At 36.7% G+C, this 24,881-nt stretch overlaps 1 protein-coding gene across 1 annotated transcript in view; it reads left to right on the top strand.

Annotated features, from left to right (window-relative positions):
* The window catches only part of ULK2 (unc-51 like autophagy activating kinase 2), a 95,598-nt gene that overhangs the window by 36,561 nt on the left and 34,156 nt on the right, over positions 1-24,881 (top strand). Inside the window, exons 14-16 of the mRNA XM_019757412.3 lie at positions 8,868-8,928; positions 20,562-20,699; positions 24,486-24,631. Coding sequence (XP_019612971.3) covers positions 8,868-8,928; positions 20,562-20,699; positions 24,486-24,631 — 345 coding nt within the window. The remainder of the gene's footprint in view (positions 1-8,867; positions 8,929-20,561; positions 20,700-24,485; positions 24,632-24,881) is intronic.

The following is a 24,881-nucleotide window of genomic DNA, read 5'->3' as shown; positions in this document are numbered from 1 at the left end:
ATAAATAACATACTTTTGTAGTTTTAGTTTTAAATAAATGCTATATGGAATGTTTCTGAGTTTGATTTTTTATTCATATATTTTTGCTATGTATCTAGATTCATATCTAGATGTGTATCTAGCTCATTTTAATATCTGGATTTTATAGTACCACTAAACCACAGTTTATTCATTTCTCTGTTGATGGTTACTTGAATTATTTCTGCCTTTTCACTGTTCAAAATGTATTATAGCAGATATCCTTTTGCCAGAATTTCTTCCAAGTGGATACTCTAGATATATACAGCTTCAACTTTATAAAATATTGGTACAAACAAGTTGTAGGCAACTAGTAGTCTCTGCCATGCTGCCCACTGTTATAATGGAACCTTCTACAGTTCTTTAATTATTTTTTTCATATTTAATTTTACCTAGAATTCATTTTTGTAGATGGAATAAGGTAGGGATCTATCAATTATTCCAGCATTATTTATTGAATAGTCTGTTCTTTCTCCACAGATACGCAATTCCAAATTTGTTAGATTTATATACAGGATTGCATTTGTTTTAAGGTTTTCTATTCCATTCATTGGTCTATGTATCTATATTATAATTTTTAAATAGTTGTGTCTTTGTGAAAGAGGAGGGGTGGAGAATAATGGTTGAATTGGGAAGAATTGATATCTTAACAATATATTGTTATATATATTGTCTTCCTATTCATGAACATGGAATATCTCTCCATTTATTTAGTTCTTCTTTGATTTCATTCATCAGAGTTTTATAGTTTTCCTCAAATCACATACATATTTTGTTAGATTTATATCTCAATATTTCATTTTTTGGAGTGCTAATGTAAATGGTGTTGTATCTTTAATTTCAAATTCCACTTATTCATTGTTGATACATAGGAAAGCAATCGGCTTTTTATATTAACCTTGTATCCTGCAACCTTGCTATAATCATTTATTAGTGCCAGGAGTTTTCTTGTCAGTTCGTTCAGATTTTTTTACATAGAAAGTCATGTCATCTGCAGACAGCAGTCATTTTATATTTACCTTCCCAACCTGTATACCTTTCACTTCCTTTTCTTGACCTATTGCGTTAGCAAGGACTTCCAGTGCAGTGCAGAAAAGGAGTGGTGAGATAAGACACTCTTGTTTTTTCACCTGATTTTAGTGGGAAAACTGAGTTTCTTACCATTTTAAGGATGATATTAGCTCTAGCTTTTTGTATATATTCTTTACCACATTCAGACAGGTCCCCTCTATTTCTAGTTTATCAAGAGTTTTTATCATAAATGTGAATGTTGGATTTTGTCAAATGCTTTTTCTGCATCTATTGTTATGATCATGTGACTTTTTCCTTTTTAGTCTACTGATGTGAAAGATTACATTGATTGATTTTTAAATGTTGAAACAGCCTTGCATATCTGGGGTAATTCCCATTTGGTCATGATGTCTAATTCTTTTTCTACATTATTGGATTCACTTTGGTAATATTTTGTTGAAGATTTTTGCATCTGTGTTCAAGAGAGCTATTGGTAGTTTTCTTTTCCTGTAATCTCTTTGTCTGGATTGGTATTAGGGTAATGCTGGCCTCATAGAATGAATTAGAAAGGACTTCCTCTGTTTCTGTTCCCTGAGATTGTAGATAGAGATTTGGTACAATTTTTTTCCTTAAATGTTTGGTAGAATTCACCAAAGAATACGTCTGGGCCTGGTGCTTTCTATTTTGGAAGGTCATTAATTATTTACTTAATTTCTTTGATACATATAGACCTATTTATATTGTCTATTTCTTCATGTGTGAGTTTGGCAAATTGTGTATTTCACAGAATTGGTGCATTTCATTTAGGTTATCAAATTTGTGGGCATAGAGTTGTTCATAGTAGTCTTTAATTATCTTTTTAATTTCAGTGGGATCTATAGTGATGTCCCCTCTTTCATTTCTGATATTAACAATCTGTGTCCCCTCTCTTTTTTTTCTTAGTTAGACTGGCTAGATGTTTATTGATTTTTTTTTTTAATCTTTTCAAAGAACCAACTTTTGGTTTTGTTGATTTTATTGATTTCCTATTTTCAGTTTCATTGATTTCTACTCTAATTCTTATTTCTTTATTCTGTTTACTTTGGATTCAATTTGCTCTTCTTTTTCTAGTTTCCTAAGGTAGAAAGATAGATTATTGAGTTTAGAGCTTTTTTTGTTTTCTAATATGTGCATTCAATGCTATAAATTGCCCTTTAAGCACTGCTTTTGCTGTTTCCCACAAATATTGATGAGTTGTATTTTCATTTTCATTTAGTTCAGAATATTTAAAATTTTTTTTTGAGATTTGTTCTTTGACCCATGTGTTATTTAGAAGTGTGTTGTTTAATCTCCACATATTTTGGAATTTTCCAGTTATCTGTTAATTATTTTCTATTTTTGTTCCATTGTGATCTGAGAGCAGACATTGTATGATTTTTATTCTTTTAAATTTGTTAAGGTGTGTTTTATGGTCCAGACTGTAGTCTGTCATGGTGAATGTTCCATGTGAGTTTGAAAAAAAATGTGTATTCTATTGTTGTTGATGAAGTAACCTATAGACGTCAATTCTATTGAGGTGTTATTGAGTTCAGCTATGTCCTTCCTGATTTTTTGTCTGCTGGATCTGTCCATTTTTGAGGGAGGGTTGTTGAAGTCTCCAACTCTAATAGTGGATTCATCTGTTTGTCCTTGCAGTTCTATCAGTTTTTGCCTTACATGGTTTGACTCTGTTGTTAGGGGTATACATGTTAAGAATTGTTATGTCTTCTTGATGAATTTATGTAAATATGATTGTATCATTATGTAATGCCTTTCTTTATCTCTGATAACTTTTCTTAATTTGAAGTCTGCTCTGTCTGAAATTAATATAGCTATTGCTGCTTCTTTTTGATGAATGTTAGCTAGCATGGTCTATTTTTTCCACCCATTTACTTTTAATCTATATGTGTCTTTATGTTTTAAGTTGAGTTTCTTATAGACAACATATAGTTGGGTCATTGTTTTGATCCACTCTGAAATCCTTGTCTTTTGGAACATTTAGAGCATTGATGTTAAACATGATTGTTGATATAGTTAAATTAATATCTACCATATTTGTCACATTTTTCTATTCATTGTCTTTGTTCTTTGTTTCTATTTTTGTCTTCCACTCTTTTTCTGCCTTTTCTTCTAATTGAGTATTTATTATTTCATGTCTTTTCCTTTCTTCGCATATCAATTATACTTCTTAAAACTTTTTTTAGTGGTTGCCCTAGAATTTGCAATGTATATTTATTAAAGTCCCCTTTCAAATAACACTATACTACTTCAAGGGTAGTGTACATTACAATAACAAAATAATCCTCATTCCTTCCTCCTGTCCCTTGTATCATTGCTGTTATTAATTTTGCTTATATATAAGCATTCATAAATATATATGTACACATAAGATATTTACATAAGCATACATAACTGAATACATTGTTATTATTTTGAAAAAACTGTTATCTGTTCGATCATTTAAAAATAAGAAAAATAAAAGTTTTTATTTTACTTTCACTTATTCCTTCTTTAGTGCTCTTCCTTTCTTTTTGTAGATCCGATTTCCTGACCTATGTTATTTTCCTTCTCTCTAAAGAATTTCTTTCAACATTTTTTGCAAGGCCAATGTAGTGGCAACAAATACCCTCAATTTTTATTTGCCTGAGAAAATCTTTTATTTTTCCTTCACTTTTGAAGGATAATTTTTCAAGGTACAACTTTTCTAAGTTGGTGGTTTATTTCTCTCAACACTAAATATTTCACTCCACTCTTCTTGCTTGCATGGTTTCTGAGGAGAAATAGATGTAGTTTTTATCTTTGTTCTTCTATAGGTATAATGTTCATTTTCCCTGGCATTTTTCAGGATTTTTTCTTTATTTTTGATTTTCTGTTATTTGAAAATAATATGCCTAGGTGTACAGTCATGCACCACATTTTGTTGTTTTGGTCAGTAATGGACCACATATACCCAGGTGGGCCCTAAGATTATAATGGATCTGAAAAATTCCTGTTGCCTATCAATGTCTTAGCCATTATGATGTCTTAGCACAATGTGTTAAATAAGTGCCATTGTATTACAGTTGCCTACAGGGTACAATAACATGCTGTACAGGTTTTTATCCTAGTAACTGTAGGGCAACAGAATTTGTCACCCCAAAATATGTCTCTTTTGTATAAGGATTATTTTAGGCTGTTAATTCTAAGAAACAACAGACATGGGAGAAGTTCTGAAAACCAAATAAAAGTTACCCTCTGTAAAAGCTACTTACATTTGTAAGGGAAAGCTCCATTTGTAATGTATCCCTGGCGTGTCAGGTAGAAGGGGGAATGACCTTATCTCCAGAAACTCTTATCAGTGCAGAAGACAGGGACTTAAATCTGCACAACAACCTTACCTTTGTTGACGGTGCTTTTCTTGGTCACCTCCCATAACTGACTCCTCCCACCCCACAAATTTTCTTTTGTCTCCAGCTGAAGATGGTACCTATATAAGATGGTGGCTTCAGCCACTTTGGCGAGTTACTCAGTTTTCCTTGGTCTCTCCCAGGTATACAGGAGATATATGTTGTTATTAAGCTTGTTTGTTTTTCTCCTGTGAATCTGTCTTTTATTACAGGGATGTCTTAACCAAGAACCCAGAAGAGCTAGAGGGAAAATTATTTTTCTTCCCTCACAGAGCAATACGATATATACCATATAGCTTAGGTGTGTAGTGGGTGCCCCATCTAGGTTTGTGTAAGTGCACTCTGTGATGTTTGCACAATGATGAAATCACCTAACCACGCATTTCTCAGAGTGTATCCCTGTTGTTAAGCGGTGCATGACTATAGTTGTTTTAGGCATTTATCCTGTTTGGTGTTCTCTGAGCTTCCTGGATCTGTGGCTTGTTGTCTGACATTAATTTGGGGGAAATTCTCAGTCATTATTGTTTCAAATATTTCCTTCTGTTACTTTCTCTCTTTATTCTCCTTCTGATAATCGCGTTGCTCGTATGTCACACCTTGTGTTGTGTAGTTGTCCCACAGACCTTGGATACTCTGTTCTGGTTAAGTCTTTCTTCTCTTTGTTTTTTTTTGGTTTTCAAGGATTCTGTTGATGTGTTTTTTAGCTCAGAGATTCTTTCCTCTGCCTGCAGTCTACTAATAAGCCCATCATTTCTGTTACAGTCTTGTTGTTGTTTTTGATCTAGCCTTTTTGGTTCATTTTTAGGATTTCCATCTCTCTGCTTATATTGCCCATCTGTTCTTGCATGCTGTCTAATTTTTCCATTAGAGCCCTTAGCGTATCAACCATACTTTTAAATTCCTGGTCTGATAACATTAACATCCAGGCCATGTCTGGTTCTCATACTTTGTCTCTTCAGATTGTGTTTTTGCTTTTTGGTATGCCTTGTAATTTTTTCTTGATAGCTTTACATGAGGTACCTGGTGAAAGGAACTGCTGTAGGTAGACCTTTAGTAATGTAGTGGTGAGTTGTGGGGGAGGGCCAGCGTTTCTAGGCATATGATTAGGTCTCAGTCTTTTAGTGAGCGTCTGGTCTGAACTTCACAAATATTTTCCAGTTTCCTGGCGCAGGATGGCTAGTGGGGACTGGAGTTGGGTACTTTCTTTCCCCCAGGTCAGTTAGGCTCCGAGCTTAACTTGAGCAGATTAACCTCTGATTAACTAGTTACCCCTGAGGCCAGGTCTTGTTAAGATCAGAATGCTGTGACATACTTAAAAATATTTTCTTTTCCCTCTCCCTGCCGGAAGCAGGAAGGGATTTTTCTCTGATATTTACTTTGAGAATCTGATCAAGCTACTGGAGGTAAATCTGATGATATTGTGAGTCTCTCTCTGGGTCCTCCTGGAGTTTTTAACTCAGAGTTGTCTGCACCGAGACTCCAGCAGAATGTCAGTGATGGTTCAGGCTTTTCTGTCCTGGCTCTGATTTCCGAGGAGGTTTCTGCTGGTAGTCTCTTCTCAGGTAAGCCAGACCTCCCTGTATTTGCATGTTTGTTTCTCCAATCTTGGGGGCATTGGTTTGTCCTGGTCCTCCCCTGTCTTTTCAATCCAAGAAGAGTTGTTGATTTTTCAGTCTTTTCAGCTTTTTGCTTGTTAAGAGGGAATGCCGATTTTGCTTGTTAAGATGGAATGCCAATTTTCAAGTTCCTTATGGGAAACTAGGAACTGGAAGGCCCTTATAACACATTTAAAACATCTCTACAATTTAAAAATAATAATAATATAACAAATACCTGAATACCCTTCTCTGATTTTATCTTTTTTTGTCTGATTTTTCATGTTTTTGCCTTCCTGCTATAGTTTTAGGGAAATTTTTAAAAATGTTTTCTTCTAACTCTTCTGTTGAGTTTTTCATTTATGCTCTCATATGTTGAATTTTCGGAAGCTCTTTTTGCCTCCCTCTGAATATTATTGTTCTTACTTTAGGGTGCATTATTTTGTTTTATATTTGAGGACATTAAATGCATATATTTAACTGTTCCTTGAGATACATTTTTGTTCTTTTTTCCCCCACTAGTTTGTTTTGGAGTCTGGTTTTCACATTAGATTCTTTCCTTGGATATTTGATGATTGTTGTATGCTCATAATTAAGAATGGAAAATTAAAATGTTGTTTGAAAATTCTGTATATGGTAGGTCTTACAGATAGTGAGCCTCTGCATGGATAATACAGCTGAGTTCACTGACTTGGACTGCTTCCTTTTGGGGGTACTTCTCAGATCCCCCAGAGATGACTCAGCCACTCTTCTGCCTAAAGAGTATATACCTGATACCATAGGAATGAGCCAAACGGGGAAAAGCCTAGAGATCTCAATAGTCAGTGTGTAAAATTTCTCTTACTAATCTCCTTTCCCCCAACCATTTCTCATTATATACTGCTGTCTTCATTTCCGCCTGGTGTTCTGCAGTAGAGACCTTCTGTTTTATTCTGTCCCAGGTATAAACATGCATTCTTTTCCTGTAGTGGGGGAATGGGTGTTGCCTATCTGCACAGAGCTGGGGAAAGGATATAAAATTCTAACTGCTTCCAAATTGACTTTAAAATAATCCTTTCAGTCCTGCCCTCAATGCCATTTTGAAAGTCATCTGGTACTGCTAATTACTCAGACTTTTGGGAATCTGGTATAAATTGGTTTACTTCTGGGCTTTATTTCTGCTTGCTAGGGGTTCTATCTTCTTGGGTATGCTAGGTCAAATACCACTTACATTAAATTTCTAACTTCCAAGTTTTTGTGGCTGTTGACTTTTCTGTTCTTCTTGCCTTTGTGAGTTTAGGCTCTTTTCCTATAGTTTCAAAATAGCAATATGGTATCACACTAACAATATGATTACTACAACAACATTTAGAAACTTTTTGTGGGTCTTTTTGTCTGTAGGAATGTCCTATCAAATTACTGAGTTTTAGTCTCTTGAAATAATGCACTTTAGGTTATTATGCTACCGAATTGATGTATGGTTAGGCTCCTTTGCTTTGTTTTACTTTTGATTCCTAGGGATTATTCTTTTCTTTTGATTTAATTTTGTTTCGTAATTATGTATGGTTTCAAACTCAAAGATACGAAGTGAAGTATACTTAGTGAAATCCAGCTTCAGTCTCTGTACACTGTCTACCCTGTTTCCTCCCATTCTCCTGTGGGCAGCTATTGTCTTTAAAATTGACTGAGCTTCCTTGTCCCACTTTTGTTTATCCCCTTATCCTTATTTATTTTTCTTTACATCTCTTATCACTACCTGACATTATTGCTTTCTTTCAGTACTAGAATATAAACTTTATAAGAGCGGGAACCTGAGATTTGCCAAAATAAATGTATTTCTAAATTCCGATTTGAGGCTACTCAAAGGGATATTTGTGATCCCCCCCCCCCCTTTTGAGCATAGGTTAGCAGCATAGTTTATTTTATTTTTTAAAATTTATATTATTTGGGTAGCCGGTTAGCTCAGTTGGTCAGAGTGCGGTGCTCTTAACAACAAGGTTGCCAGTTCTATCGCCACATGGGCCACTGTGAGCTGCGCCCTCCACAACTAGATTGAAAAAACTACTTGTCTTGGAACTGATGGGTCCTAGAAAAACACACTTAAAATAAATAAAAGCTTTTTTAAAAAAAGTTATATTATTTGGTCAACACTGTGATTTCACATCAACACATATTAATGATTCTTTTATAGCCATTTAAAATCACACAGGGCAATGTGATGTACTGGATATAACAGTGACAAGGAATGAGGAGTCCCCCTTCTGAGCTCCACTCTTCCCATATACAAATGAAGGAGGAGTAGGTGAAGATGGCCTGTGGCATGTCTAAGAGGCCCCAGCTTCCATGACAACAACCCAGCAAGACCCAGGAGAGTGTTATGCAGGAGTGAAGTGGACTTTGTTTAGTCAGTTGTGCTAGAATGTGATATACACGTTCCTAAAAATCACCACAACCTGCAAACTGTCTAGTAACAATCACAGAGTTTATGTGTAAATTGGGATTAGGGGTACAACACTCAAAACCTTTGTCAGTGACACATTAAAAGGAACATGATAAAACAGTGACACAATTTTTGCACATGTTAAATGGTGAAGAAATATGTAAACACTGCAATAAATATGACACTTTACTTTGAAAAGACGTGGTATTTGCTTATAGAAGTGGGCATTGAAAGGGTTGCAGCCTATGAATTCAGCTGGGTGCAATGTTCTGTGTTCACCTATTGTTATTCATGCATGAAATTCTACTTAAGCAAATGGTCATTCTCAAATTGTTTCCTAAGAATCATATAAGAATAATTTACATTTTTTTAAGCTGGTGGTATAGCAGAATTGACTGTGTTTTTCTCTTTTTGTTTTAGATGATATGCCAATGGGAACTGCTGGCAGACGAGCTTCAAATGAGTTCTTGGTGTGTGGAGGGTATGTTTACATATAATTAAAAAAAAGATTTTTCATATTTTGGGATTTTTTGTGATCTTGATTCTAAAGTTTATTTTGTTTCACAATTTATCTTTTTTTTTTTTTAAATTTTGTGGTAAGAAAACCCAAAAAAACGTAAAGCCTGGAATCTTAATAACCATTTTTAAGTTTACAGTTCAGTAAAGTATATTCATAATGTTGGACAGCAGATCTCCAGAACTTTTTCATCTTGCAAAATTACTCAGTACTCATTGTGTAACAGCTCTCCCTCTTTCCCCTTGCCCTGGACACTGGTAACCACCATTCTACTTTCTGTTTCTATGAATTTGACTACTTCATATAAGAGGAGTCCTACAATATATCTTTCTGTGACTGGGTTAGTGCACTTAGCACCGTGTCCTCAAAGTTCATCCATGTAGCATGTGTCAGAATTTCCTTTCTTTTTAAGGCTGAATAATATTCCATTGTATGTATATACTGCATATCATTTTGTTTATCCATGCATCTGTCGATGTATACTTGGAGTGCTCCTACCTCTTGACTATTGTGAATAATGCTGCTGTGAATGTGAATGTGCAAATGTCTGTTTGAGATCCTGGTTTTAATTTTTTTGAATATATACCCAAAAGTGGGGTTGCTGGATCATATGGTAATTGTATTTTTAATTTTTTGAGGAACTGCCATACTGTTTTGCTTAGTGGTTGCACCATTTTACATTCCTACCAACAATGTACAAAAGTTCTGATTTCTCCACATTCTCACCAACATTTATTAATTTCTGTTTTTTTAATAATAGCCATATTTTTTATAGCCATCTTAATGTGTGTGAGGTGATATCTCATGGTTATGATTTGCATTTCTCTAATGGTTAGTGGTTTTGAGCATCTTTCCATATACTTTTGGCCATTTGTATATCATTTTTGGAGAAGTTGTCTATTCAAGTCTTTAGCCCATTTTTTAATCAGGTTATTTTTTGTTGGATTGTAAGAATTTTTTTATTTATTTCGGGTATTAATCTTTCATCAAATATGCGATTTACAAATATTTTCTATTATTCTATAGTTTTTTTCACTCTTTGAGGTGTCCTTTGAGCATAGGTTTAAAATTTGATGTAGTCCCATTTATCTATTTTTTGTTTTGTTACCTGTGTTTTTGGCATCCATTTTCAAGAATCATTGCCTAATCCAATGATAAGGCATGAAGATTTTCTCCTATGTTTTCTTCTAGGAGTTATATACTTTTGGGTGTTATGTTTAGATTTTTAATCTTTTTTGAGTTCATTTTTTAATATGGTGTAAGGTAAGGATCCCAAATTCGTTCTTTGGTGTGTGGTTATCTAGTTTTCCCAGCACCATTTGCTGACAAGACTGTCCTTTTCCCATTGAGTAGTGTTGACACCCTTGTTGAAGATTGTTTGTCTGCATATGCAAGGGTTTGTTTCTGGGCTCTATTCTATTCCATTGGTCTATATGTCTGTCTCAACACCAGTACCACACTATTTCAATTATTATATCTTGGTAATATATTTTGAAATCAGGAAGTATGAGACCTCCAGTTTTGTTCTTCTTTTCTAAGATTGTTCCTCACAGATTTCATACGAATTTTAGAATAGATATTTCTATTTCTGCAAAAAATGCCATTGGGATTTTGATAGAGATTACATTGATGTGTATAGATCATTTTGGGTAGTATTGACATCTTAATAGTAAGTCTTCCAATTTGAATATGGGATGTCTTTAATTTCTTTCAGCAGTGTTTTGTAGTTTCCAGCATTACAAGTCTTTCACTTTCTTGGTTAGATTTATTTCTAGGTATTTTATTCTGTTTGATACTATTACAAATGGGATTGTCTTCTTAATTTTCTTTATGGATTACTCATTTTTGCTGTATGGAAATGCAACTGATTTCTGTGTGTGACGTTGTGTCTTGCAGTTTTGCTGGATTTATTTGTTCTAATGGGTGTGTGTGTGTGTGCGCACGCATGTGTGCTCGTTCACAGTCATTAGGGTTTTCTGCATTTAAGATCATGTTATCTGTAAACAGAGATAATTTTACTTCTTCCTTTTTTATTTGAATGCCTTTTATTTCTTTTTCTTACATAATTGCTCTAGCTAGGAATTCTATGTTCAATAGAAATGATGAGAATGGACACCCTTGTCTTGTACCTATCATAGAGGAAAGACTTTCAAGCTTTCACCAATGAGTTTGATTTTAGCTGTGGGCTTTTCATATGTAACTTTTATTATGTTGAGGTAATTTCCTTCTATTCCCAGTTTGTTAAGTGTTTTTATCATGTTGAATTTTGTCAAATGATTTTTCTGCATCAGTTGAGGTGATCATGTGGTTTTCGTCCTTCATTCTGTTAATGTGGTTATTATAAAACCTATTTGGTAGTGGTGTATGATTCTTTTAATGTGCTGTTGAATTTGGTTTGCTAGTATTTTGTTGAAGGTTTTTACATCAAATTTTATCGGGGATATTATTCTGTAGTCTTCTTGTAGTGTTTATGCCTGGATTTGGTATTAGGGCAATGCTGAACTCATCGAATGAACCTGGGAATATTCCCCCCTCTTTAATTTTTTTGGAAGAGTTAGAGGCGGGTTGGTTTTAATTCTTTAAATATCTGGTAGAATTCACCAGTGAAGCCATCTGGTTCTGAGCTTTTGTTGTTGTTGGAAGGTTTTTAATTACTGAGTCAATCTCCTTACTAGTTATGGATCTGTTCAGATTTTCTCTTTCTTCATGATCTAGTCTTGGTAGGTTGTGTGCTTATAGGAGGTTATCCATTTGTTCTAGGTTATCCAGTTTGTCGGCAAGCAATTGTTCATAATGTTAATGTCCCTTCTTTCATTTCTGATTTTGAGTCTCTCACCTTTTTTTCTTAGTTAATCTAGCTAGGGTTTGTCAATTTTGTTGAACTTTTAAATAGATCAACTCTTAGTAGCTTTGATTTTTTTTTTTCTATTTTTCTATTTTCTCAATTTTTTTTCTCTTTTTCTTTTTCTTCCCCACCTTCTTCCATCTCCCCCCTACCCCCAACTCCGGTTCAAGCCGTTGTTTCTCAGTCTAGTTGTGTAGGACACAGCTCCCTGACCCATGCTGGTATTATGAGCCTTGTGCTGCCCCCCCAGCTGAGGAAGTCGGTCACCAGTTGTTGGTCTGCCGCTCACAGCAGCTCACGGCAGCTCTCGCCGGCTGCTGACCACTCATGATGCTCATGGCATCACACGGCAGCTGATGCCAACTTCATGCTGCTCACTGCAGCCCAGCTCCAGGGAGAGCTGTTGTTCACAATCTTAGCTGTAGAAGGTGCAGCTCACTAGCCCATGTGGGAATTGAACCATGCGACCTCCGCGTTAGGAGCACGGCGCTCCAACCACCTGAGCCATCAGGCTGGCCGCTCAATTTTTTTTCTTGAGTCATCTTTGCCTCCTTTCCTAGCTTCTCTTCTTATAGTATAATTCTTTAACTTTACTTTTCTTCACCAATACGTGCATTTTTACCTAAAGAAACACTTCTTAGTAATAGTTTCCTTCACAACCCATATGACAATTTCAGTACATATAGGGCGTGTGATATCCATTTCCTGTGCATCCAGAGGAAAAGTAGGCACAGGCATTGGAGTTAGCATATCAATTTTCTTTTTTCAATTATAGTTGACATTCAGTATTATTTTATATTAGCTACAGGTGTACAGCATAGTGGTTATACATTTATGTAATTTATGAACTGATCCCTTGATAAGTCTAGTACCCTCTTGGCACTGTACATGATTGTTGCAACATTATTGACTGTATTCCCTATGCTGTATTTTACATCCTGGTCACTGGTTTATAACTACCGATTTGTGCTTCTTAATCCCTTTACCTTTTTCAACCAACCCCCACACACACACACCTCCGTCCCATCTGGTGTCCATCAGTTCTCTTTATCAGTCTGTTTCTGTTTTGGTGTTGTTTATTCTTTAGATTCCACATATAAGTGAGATCGTATGTTATCTGTCTCTCTCTGTCTGACTTATTTCACTTAGCATAATACCCTCTTAAGTCCATCCATGTTGTTGCAAATGGCAAGATTTCATTTTTTGTGTGTGGCTGAGTAATAGTCCATTGTATAAATGTACCACATCTTCTTTATTTAATCATCTGTTAATAGGCACTTAGATTGCTTCTATATCTTGGCTGTTGTAATAGTGTTGAGGTGAACATAGGAGTGCATATATCTTTTCGAATTACTGTTTTGGATTTCTTCAGAAAAATACCCAGAAGTGGTGTGGCTGGATCATAAGGTAGTTCTGTTTTTAATTTTTAGAGGAACCTCTAAGCCATTTTCCATAGCGGCTGCACCAATTTGCAGTCCCACCGACAGTGCACGAGGGTTCCCTTTTCTCCACATCCTCATCAACACTTGTTTTTTGATTTATTGGTGATAGCAATTCTGACAGGTGTGAGGTTATATCTCATTGTGGTTTTACTTTGCATTTTTCTGATGATTAGTGATGTTGAGCATCTTTTTATATGTCTATTGGCCATCTGTATGTTCTCTTTGGAGAAATGTCTATTCAGGTCCTCTGCCCATTTTTCAATTGGATTGGTTTTTGTTTGTTTGTTTGTTTGTTTGTTTGTGGTATTGAGTTGTGTGAGTTCTTTATAAGCTTTGGATATTAACACTTTATGGGGTATATCATTGGCAAATATCTATTCAGTAGGTTATCTTTTTATTTTATTGATGATTTCCTTTGCTGTGTAAACTTTTTAGTTTGATGTAGTCCCATTTGTTTTTTGTTTCCCTTGCCTGAGGACATATATCCAAAAATATATTAATAAGAGCAATGTTAGAGCTTACTGCCTATGTTTTCTCCTAGGAATTTTATGGTTTTGGGCCTTACATTTAAGTCTTTAATCCATTTTGAGCTTATTCTTGTATATAGAGTAAGAAGGTGATCTAGTTTCTTTTTTTTTTTTTTGTATCTGTGCAATTTTCCCAATACCCTTTATTGAAGACACTGTCTTTACCCCACTGTATATTCTTGCCTCTTTTGTCATAGATTAAATGACTGTATAAATATGGGTTTATTTCTAAGCTGTCTATTTTGTTCCATTGATCTGTGAGTCTGTTTTCATGCCAGTTCCATGCTGTTTTGATTACTATGGCCTTGTAGTACAGTTTGACATCAGGTAGTGTGATACCTCCGACTTTGTTCTTTCTCAAGATTGCTGTGGCTATTCACGGTGTTTTGTGGTTCCATATAAATTTTAGGATTATTTGTTCTGTTCTGTGAAAAATGCCATTGGTTGCTTTGGGTAGTATAGACATTTCAACTATGTTAATTTTTTCTATCCACAAGCACAGTATATGTTTCCCTTTATTTGTAACTTTTTCATTTTCTTTTTTCAGTGTCATAATTTTCTGAGTACAGCTCTTTTACATCTTTGGTTAAATTTATTCCTGGGTTTTTTTTTTGTGTTTTTTTTTAATGTATTTGTAAATGGGATTGTTTTCTTAATTTCTTTTTCTGACAGTTCATTATTGGTGTATAAAAATGCAAGCAATTTCTGAATATTAATTTTATATCCTGCTACTTTACTGAATTTATTTATCAGTTCTAATAGTTTTTTGGTGGAATTTTTGGGGTTCTCTCTATATAGTATCATCATGTCATCTGCAAATAATGACAGTTTTACTTCTTCCTTCCCAATTTAGATGCCTTTCATTTATTTTTCTTGTCTGGTTGCTGTGGCTAGGACTTCCAATACTATGTTGAATAAAAGTGGTAAAAATGGACATTCTTGTCTTGTTCCTGATCTTAAGAAAAATGCTTTTAGCTTTTTCCCATAGAGTATGATGTTAACCAAGGGTATGTCATGTATGGCCTTTATTATGCTGAGGTTATGTTTCTTCTGTTCCCACTTTGCTGAGAGTTTTTATCATAAATGGATACTGGATTTTGTCAAACATTTTTTCTGCCTATGATCATATGATTTTTATTCTTCATTTTGTTTTGATGGTGTATCATGTCAATTGATTTGAGGATATTGAACCAACCTTGCATCTCAGGAATAAATCCCACTTGATCATGGTGTGTGATCTTTTTAATGTGTTGCTGAATTCAGTTTGCTAATACTTTGTTGAAGATTTTTACATCTGTGTTCATCAGGGATATCAGCCTATAGTTTTATTGTCTTTGGCTTTGGAATCAGGGTAATGGTGGCCTCGTAAAATGAGCTTGGGTGCCTTTCCTCCTCTTGAATTTTTTGGAATAGTTTGAGAAGAATAGGTGTTAATTCTTTTTTGAATGTTTGGAAAAATTCATCTATGAGGCCATCTGCTCCAGGACTTTTGTTTGTTGCGAGTGTTTGATTACTGATTCAATTTTGTTGGTAGTAATTGGTCTGTTCATATTTTGTTTCTTCTTGATTCAGCCTTGGAAGATTGTGTGTTTCTAGGGATTTATTCATTTCTTCCGGATTGTCTAATTTATTGGTGTATAATTGCTCGTAATATTTTCTTACAATCTTTTGTATTTCTGTGGTGTCGTTGTCACTTCTCTTTGATTTCTGATTTTATTAATTTGGGTCCTCTCTCTTTTTCTTGATGAGTCTTGTTAAAGCTTTATTAACTTGCCAGCTGCGCTCAAGACTCAATCTCTGAAAGAGCCTCAGTGCATATGCTGGTTGCGTGAGGCAGGGTCCCAGGTAGTCAACAGGGTGGGGGGGCAAGTGTTCTCCAGGTTAATGCAGAGTCAAGTTTGGTGGCAGTGCTGAGTCTAAGGTCCCTTTGCAGTAGTTTCAGAGCACACCATGTCCAGCTGCTGCCTTTCTCGTGCCCATAGACACCCAAGAGTAAATAAGATTTCAGCATGGGTTGGGGCTTGGTTGCCCGTGACTGAAAGTGCCTCCAGCAGTGCGTGAGATAAGACCTGCTGTTTGTTGTTTAAAGAGCTTCCTGAGGTGCATGGGGTAGGACTGGTTGCCTGGGTGCTGAAACTGCCTTGGCAGTGATGTGTGAGTTGGGTTGAATGGGGTCCTGGGGAGTCACTGAGGTGGGGCTAAGAGTGTTCACAGAGTTAATGCAGATTCAGCCCTACTGCCAATGCTGAGCCTGGGGCCACTTCCTAAAATGCCCAGAGAACACTGAGGCCAACCACCACTTGCCTCAGGCCACAAACCCCAGAGAGTTGTCTAAGAAAGGCTGCAGGAGCCGGCCTGGTGGCTCAAGTGGTTGGAGCGCTGTGCTCCTAACGCCAAGGTCGCCAGTTCGATTCCCACATGAGCCAGTGAGCTGCGCCCTCTACAGCTAAGATTGTGAACAACAGCTCTCCCTGGAGCTGGGCTGCCATGAGCAGCCAGAGGTTGGCGTAAGCTACTATGTGCTGCTGTGAGCAGCCGGTGGCCAGCATGAGTGGCCGGCAGCCAGCGTGAGCTGCCATGGGCTGCCGTAGGCTGCTGTGTGCTGCCATGGGCTGCTATGGGCTGCTATGTGCTGCTGTGGGCTACCATGTGCTGCCATGAGTGGCCGGTGGCCAGCGTGTGTGGCTGACCAATGACCAGCGACCAACTGCCTCAGCTGGGGGGAGCACAAGGCTCAGAATACCAGCATGGGCCAGGGAGCTGTGTCCTACACAACTAGACTGAGACACAACTAGACTGAGAAACAACGGCTTGAACCAGAGCAGGGAGGAGAGTGGAAGAAGGGGGGGAGAGAAAATTATAAAGGCTGCAGCAGAAGTTAGGGCTGGTTTCCTTCCACTGAAAGTGCCCCAAGCAGTGCACAAGTTGTGGCTCACTGTTGGTTGCTGAAAGAGCCTTCTGCAGTGTGCAGGGCAAGGTTGGTTGCTCGGGTACTTATCATGCCTCTGGTGGTGCTGAGTGAGTTAGGTGGGGTGGGGTCCCAAAGAGTCACTGGAGTGGGACAGGGCTCACTAGGCCGATGCAATTTCAGATTTGGGCATGTGGGGGAGGGTTCAACACAGGAAATATGGGACCCACCTGCTTGGGAGGAGGGCTCAACACAGGGATAATGGGAGCTAGTCCTTGTTCTGAAGCCACACAACTCAGTCTTTCCCTGTATGTCTCTGGTGCCTCTCAAGTTGCCACCCCTCTGCCAGAGCCCAGGGTGAGTGCCTATGAGTGAAACTGCATGGACCCTTTAAGAGGATGTCTGGATTTCCAGCAGCCTTTCATTTCACCCAGATGGGCAGAATCTTTGCTGATATCCACAGCCAGATGTTGTGGGGACTCCTCTTCCTGGCACTGGGACCCGGGGCTTGGGGGCGCATTGTGGGGCTCTTTGGGGTGGGGAGCGGCCTCTGCTACTGAGATGTCCCTTCCGATGCTCAACCACTACACGTGGGTATGGGTCCAGTCTGTTTCATGTCTCTGCCCCTCCAACTAATCTTGACATGCACTCTGTATTCTTAGTTATAGGAGTTCTGTTCAGCTAGTCTTTAGATGGTTCACCAGGGTTTTTGTTCTATAATTTAGTTGTAATTTCACTGTGGTCAAGCACTGCATGACCACATTGAGGTGACAAGCATAGCATTTACCTACTCCTCCATCTTGCCCGGAATGCTCCCCCAGTTCTGTTTTGTGGCTGATAACTCTGCAGCATAATCCAGCTTCCCTACTCACACCGAGCTTCCTGTGTCCAGCTGGAGGTTGTGATTTTTCTCTCACCAATACTTCAGGGAGAAAGGACCCAGAATTTTTTTTAATTAAATAATTTTTTTAGTTTAGTTTTTAGTTTAGTGTAGTTTTAGGGTGTCAGAATTTTGAAGACTGGTTGTTTACCAGCCATTGATGGAGGCCAGTTGTATGTGCAGCACATGGTACATTAGGGTGTGTCACCTCTGGATTGTCTACTTTTGTGTTTGCCTCTGTACAGACACTTTTGTGTTTGTCTCTGCCCCTGACAATGTATTAGTTAAAAAAAAAATTCCCATAATTCGAGAGGTGTCTTGAATTATGAGGTTGCTAAGTTTACTTCTTAGGGTATCTTTATCTAGCTTCTTAATTTCTTTTTGGTGATTAACAAGTACAGGAAAAGCCTTTTCTTATTGGACTTGTCACCTGATTTTCACCAGCAACTGTGGGCCTGTATACCAGACTAGGCCCCTACTTCGCTGTTGCTCCCCATCAGTTACCACAGCCCTGTGAACAAGAGTTTATAGCTTGGCTCAGCATTTGGCTACAGAGATTGGTTTCATGGGAACATATGCATAGATCCTTCCCTCTTCTCTCCGTCTGTCCATGGTGTTATATTCTAGCTGTATTCCTGTTATCCTCTTGGGATTTTCTCATGAAGTCTTCCTAAAACAAAGAAGGAACAATTAGGAATTTCCTGTTGTAAAGGTTGTGAATTTGAAGAAGCTGTTGTGAAATCATCTAGCCTTTTAATTGTCGCTTTGCATCTGTGTCTTCCTCTCAGCATTTGTGAGACTAGATGGGATGATATATGATTGTATTACTGTGTGGGCAGACTGTTTAGTCTTCCTAGTATTCCATGTGGTTCAAAGATGACTTTCCACGTAGAGAATCCCCTGAACTGCAGGGCCTAGTGGAGGTGAAGAAGACATGGTGGATACTCAGGGCATACGTAGACCTTCCCTCTCCTCATCTTGGGCTTAGGGAGTCTGGTAATGGTTAAATATTGGTGTTAATATAAAGCTATACCGAAAAGTAACTGCAGTGGTCTTAGCTAGCTGGAGGTCCAGGAATTTGTCCAGGGAAGACTTTCTAGACTGTGCAAGCCTGTCCAGCAAATGTCTGAGACACTTATAGAATACCTGCTATAGCTGTTCATCTCCTGATATGCCAGTGGGGAGGGGGAACCAGAGTTATTGGAAAAGCCAGCTGGTTGCTTGGGATTCCCTAAGAGAGGTGTCTTGAATTATGAGGTTGCTAAGTTTACTTCTTAGGGTATCTTTATCCAGCTTCTTAATTTCTTTTTGGTGATTAACAAGTACAGGAAAATATTAGAACCTGACAATGTATTAGTTAAAAAAAAATTCCCAGATTTACTTGCTTCACTAACTTTTAATTTACGTATTAAATTGAGACAGTAGAAAGATGGCATTTGTTCATTCACATTCTGCTATTTGACGACTGTGCTGGTTACTTTATTATTGGGCAATGAGGCTGTCTGGTCTGTGCATGTATTGAGTTGCAGGCACCAAAGTTGGTTAGTAAAGTTTCAAAGCTGTTTAACTTTGAGTAGAAGTGTTATGTTTTGTTTTGCTGTTGTAGATAAACTTCATAATCAGATATATAAATATTAAAAACATAAATACAGCATTTGTATTGTATTTAAAAGATAATTAATAGAATTAACCTAAATGAAATGTAGCGAGAGCTTATAGAGACACACTAAATGGTGTATCAGTGAGGAATTCCACTTGGCTATAAACAGCAGGGTCCTGGCTGCAGTGTGGTTGAACACTAAAGGTTTCATTTTCTCACACAAAGAGAAATCAAGATGAATAGTTGTTGCCTTTGTTTCTGTGGCTCAAGGAAATTAAGGTTCTTAGGTTCTTTTGGCCTTTTCTTCATGGTTCCAAGATACCTGTTGATGCTCCAGGCAGCATACCCACATTCCGGGTAGGAGGAGGGAAGAATGAATAGAAGTTGTGCACTTACATCTTATTGACCAAGAAAGACATGTGACTACTCATGCCTGCAAGGGAATCTGGGACATGTCATAATTTAACTGGACAAATCACTACCTTCCATAAAATTTGAGTTCTGTTTGTAAGAAACAGTTGGTGAATGGATATTGAGAAAGCAAATAATATCTCGGCTACAAATGAGATTTTCTTTTCATTTTAATATGAAATATTCTAATGGTTTAAAAAGTTCTAAAGTGACACTTTAGAAGAGAATCACGTTGTTTTGTTTAAATAACTATATAATCTCTTTATATCTGTAATGTTGTAATTTGGAAAAAGTGGGACATTTTTGTGGCTTTTTTAGAATTATAGAAGGGCAGAAAAATGAAATAAGTCATCTTTTGTAAGACCCTGTATTGTTTCTGATGTTTCAAGATATGTTGTAAATTGAATTGAAAGTCATCTAAGGACATACTATTTCTGAATTTATGAAAAGCAAGGAAAGGGTCCATTAAGAAACCAAATATTAACACTTAAAAATGTGGACCTCAGATCCCTTTTATGCTTTGAGAGTTTTTTCAATCTTCATAAAAGAGCTCCTTGGGAATGCTTATGGCATTCATAACTTTTGTAAACATTCCTTTGTCATCTTTACTCTTGAACTTCCTGTTCTTTTACCCAGTATATTTTCCTAGAAATATTTTTTTCTCTCACATGGTAATGAATAGCAGAATGTGAGTGGATGAAACTGAGTTTTGCCAACCTACTTTTCTTATTGTAGAGGAATGGTTCCTCAGTTCTTGTTACAGTTCTTAGTCTTTAATATGATATGAATGCCAGAAGAGTTCTTTAAATGACAAATGGGATTTTTTTGTTTTACGTGTTTTTTAAGATGATCATTTCTTATTCATGTGTAGAAGTGATCATTTGGTTTCTTCTAGAATTTTCTCTAAATATCACTAATGGGTCAAATGAAAGAAAATGGTCTTATCTGAATTTTTTTCCTTTTTTCAATAAATTATGGTTGCAGGCAGTGTCAGCCTACTGTGTCACCTCATAGTGAAACAACACCAATTCCAGTTCCTACTCAGATAAGGAATTATCAACGTATAGAGCAGAATCTTACATCTACTGCCAGTTCTGGCACAAATCTACATGGTTCTCCAAGGTAAGCTAGTATTTTTTTCCTTCCTAATTTCTTTTTCTTTAAAAAATTTTGTTGTTGTTGAAATATCTGTTATTTTCCATAGCCAACTTAGACTCTTATATATGTGTATAAAGGAGGAATACAAAACTTTACAAAAATTAAATAATAAACATTTTTTTCTAATGGCTCTATTTAAGCAATTAAGCTTGGCTGAATAATTTAATATGGTATGTATATATTTGTGCACAAATATAATTATTTTTAAGAATTGAGGAAAAACTTGTTAAAAAATGAAATCCCAACAGTTGTAGCAGATTATTACATATTATTTATTTCTTCTACATTCTGAAACCTCACTAAGATGTCAAAGGAATGACAATGGTTTAAGTCCATAAAGACAAGTAAAATAAGAATAAATGGGTGAGATATTTCAATAAATTTCTGGAAAACAGAAAGAGAATGGAAAATGGATGCCTGCTATAGCAGGGCAGGTGTAAGTGTTCATGCAATCAGAGATTCTGACCAAATGAGAGTAACCATGCTCCATAGTACCCTTAGAGACCTCAATCTCAGAGAACTCAGGTAGAGTAGAGGGATGGAAGTGAGGCATAAGGCTAAAAACAAAAGCAAAAACAAACAAAAAAAACTAAATCTGAAGGAAATAGCAAGAATGCAAGGAAAGAAAAGAAACTTATTTTAAAAATTAGTACCCTGGGGCCAGCCCGTGGGTCAGGTGGTTGGAGAGCCATGCTCCTAAGCCTATGTCGCAGGGTCGATTCCCACATGGGCCAGTGAGCTGTGTCCTCTACAGCTAAGATTGTGAACAACAGCTCTCCCTGGAACTGGGCTGCCGTGAGCAGCCAGAGGTTGGCATGAGCTGCCATCAGCTACCATGAGAGGCCGGTGGCCAGAGTCTGAGTGCCCGGCAGCCATTGTGAGCGGCTGGCAGCCGGTGTGAGCTGCCATAAGCTGCTGTGAGCAGCCGACCGACGACCGGCGACCGACTGCCTCAGCCCGGGAGAATGCAAGGCTTATTATAATACCACCAGCATGGGCCAGGGAGCCGTGTCCTACACAACTAGACTGAGAAACAACAGCTTGAACCAGAGTGGTGGTGGGGGGGTAGGGAATTAGTACCCTTAGAGATCGGTTAGAGACTGGATCCGTAAATAAGAACAAAATGCTATTGAAAACAATCAAAATAAAAAAAACCTTGGACATTACAAAACATAGCTAAAATAAAAATGAATGTTGGAAGACAAAGTTGAGGAAGTATCTGAAGTAAGTGAATCAAATAAAGATGTAAAATATAAATAAAAAATATTCTTCTAGGCATTCCAGAAAGAACAAGTAAACTGATGATGAGGAGGAAAATTTCTAGTAAACAATCAATTTTTTCCCCCAGAATTGGAGGATACAAGATTTTAGATTAAAAGGGCCCACCAAATAAATAGCTCAATGAATGGAAAATGATCCTAACCATCTCGTAGGATTAAATTGAGAAAACTTCTACAAAGGGCGTTTGGCCATATGTATGAAAATTATTAATGCATATATCTTTTGACCCAGCACTTCAACTTCTGGTAACTTATTCTACAAATACACAGTCCTTGCCTGTATATGAAATTGCATGTATACAAAGTTGTTAACCGTTACAATAGCAAAGTATGAGAAAGAAGCCAAGTGTCCACCAGTAAGGGACTGGTTTATTATGGTCCATCTGTGACAGTGGTACACCTTCCAGAAAGAGTGAAGAAGTTCTCTATGTACTAAGGTAGAAAATTTTTCAAGGTGTATCATAAAATGAAAAAAGCAAAATTAACACTGTATTAGCAGTAGTTCTCAAAGTAGGGTCTGTGGCTCCCCTTTCATTGCATCCATGAAGACAAAACAATTTTTATAACAAAACTAGGACATTATTTGCTTTTTCACTGTGTTGCCATATGCATTGATCATACAAAAGCAATGATGGAAAAACTGGTGCCTTTAAATTCATCAAGGTGGTGGTGCCCAACTGTACTTTAGTCTTTGTGCTCTTCACCGCCATACACTTGTAATACCAAGGAATGTCTTTAATGAAGCGTCAGTAAAATGATTTTTATTATTATTTCTCTTTGAAAAATGTTAACCTTGAGTGAAATGTAGGCATAAAACTCATATTGGAGTAGTTGTCTTAAGGAAAAGCACTTGTATGATTGTTTTAGTTACAAACTGAACTAGCCACTGTTTTCATGGAATACCATTTTTACTTCAAAGAACAACTGACAAACTATATTATATTATGGGTATTTGGAAGTGATTTTGTAAAAAATAAAGTAAGTCAGTCTGTCATTTCATAGAAAACAAGTGACAAAATTTGAGCTCTTAAGGAACAATTAGAATTTTGGAAAATTTGTATTCAAATTTTCTCAACAGCTTCTGTTATGTCTCAACAGCCATTTCTGTTAAGGTTGGTGGTGATAGTTTTATGTGAATGTAACTTTTTGGTATAGTATAATGCGTAAACATTTGGAATATCTGTGTAACTCTGTCAACCAGTATTTTCCAAATGACCAAATGTTTAAAAAATCATGCCTAGATGAAAAGATCGATTCCAAAGACAAGATACTTTGCAAGAGAATGGAGTTTAATGTAACAGAGTACAAAATTTCACTGATGTGGTTTCGGAATCCACATTGCAACTAATCTTTTAGAAATGACCACTTGCTGAGTTTTGGCATAGTATCAAAGAAGAGTATCACAGTTACCTGAAAAGGCTATTAAAATATCCCTCCCCTTTCCAGTTACTTATCTGTATAAGACTGGATTTCCTTCAAATACTTCATCCAAATCATATGTTGTATAATAGATTGAATGCAGAAACAGTTATGAGAATCCAACTGTTATCTATTCAGCCAGATATTAGAAATTTGCAAAAATGTAAAATAACATCTATTCTCACTAATTTATTTTGTTTTGGAAGATATAATTATTTTTCATAATCTTATATTACATGTAATAAATTTATTATTTTAATGAGTTAATAATTATAGTGTTAACTTCTAATGCAGTATATATTAATAGATACAAGTTGCATAACAAAAACTCTCTGGAATCTTCAGTAATTTTAAGAGTATAAAGGGGACCTAAGACCAAAAAAATTGAAAATGGTATGGTATGTAACATGTTACCTTTGTTAAAACAAGATGAAAATAAGGTTATACAGTTGACCTTTGAACAACCCAGGAGTTAGGGACGCTGATCCCTGTGCAGTCAAAAATCTGACTCCCCGAAAACTTAACTACTAATAGCTACTGTTGACCAGAATCCTTTCCGATAACATAAACAGTCGATTAACATATTTTGTATGTTATATGTATTATATACTGTATTCTTACAATAAAGTAAGCTAGAGAGAACAAAATATTAAGAAAGTCATAAGGAAAACACATTTACAGTATTTATTGAAAAAATCTGCATGTAAGTGGACCCATGCAGTTCAAACCTGTGCTCTTCAAGGGTCAACTGTATATTCAGTTTTTTGTTTGCTTGTATATGAATTAAGGAACTCTGGAATGACATTAGAAATTAAATATAGTGGTAACCTTTTGAATAGGATTGAGGAAATGTTGAGAATTAGACAGGATACAAGGATGAGGGAGATTCACTGTATAATTGTATACATTTAACATTTGCTCCATGTGACTGTGTTATATATATTTTTTTAAATCTACTTTATGGCATATTAGAAAATTTGAGAAAAAAGGACGGAAATAAAAAGAGTTCTAGAACCTGCCAGAGAGGGAGTCATTTTATTTTTCTTTTCAGATCTACAGTGGTACGAAGGTCTAACACCAGCCCTATGGGCTTCCTCCGTTTGGGATCCTGCTCCCCAGCGCCAGCAGACACAGTGCAGACTGTTGGACGAAGACTCTCTACTGGCTCTTCCAGGCCTTTTTCACCTTCCCCTTTGGGTAAGAAGAGTTTAAAGCATTGTTTTCAACTTTTTTTCACTATGACAAATCTGACATGACACTCTCTTTAGGAACATTAGTTCACGATGGCAGTTGAGTCTCACCTGATTGGGAGCCATATCCCACCCATCTAAGTATACCTTATAGCCAACTCCCTCTTGAGAATCTCTGTATAAGTCTGTTGGGACCTCTACTAGAAATATAATAATGCAAATGGATATTATGGATCAAAAGCATCTCCATTGGGTTT

This window comes from Rhinolophus sinicus, chromosome 12, assembly GCF_057876585.1.
Source record: "Rhinolophus sinicus isolate RSI-liver-muscle chromosome 12, RSI-T2T, whole genome shotgun sequence".
In the NCBI taxonomy this organism is placed as follows: domain Eukaryota; kingdom Metazoa; phylum Chordata; class Mammalia; order Chiroptera; family Rhinolophidae; genus Rhinolophus; species Rhinolophus sinicus.
The sequence above is the reverse complement of the archived record's forward strand: the minus strand, read 5'-3'. Positions and strand labels throughout refer to the sequence as shown.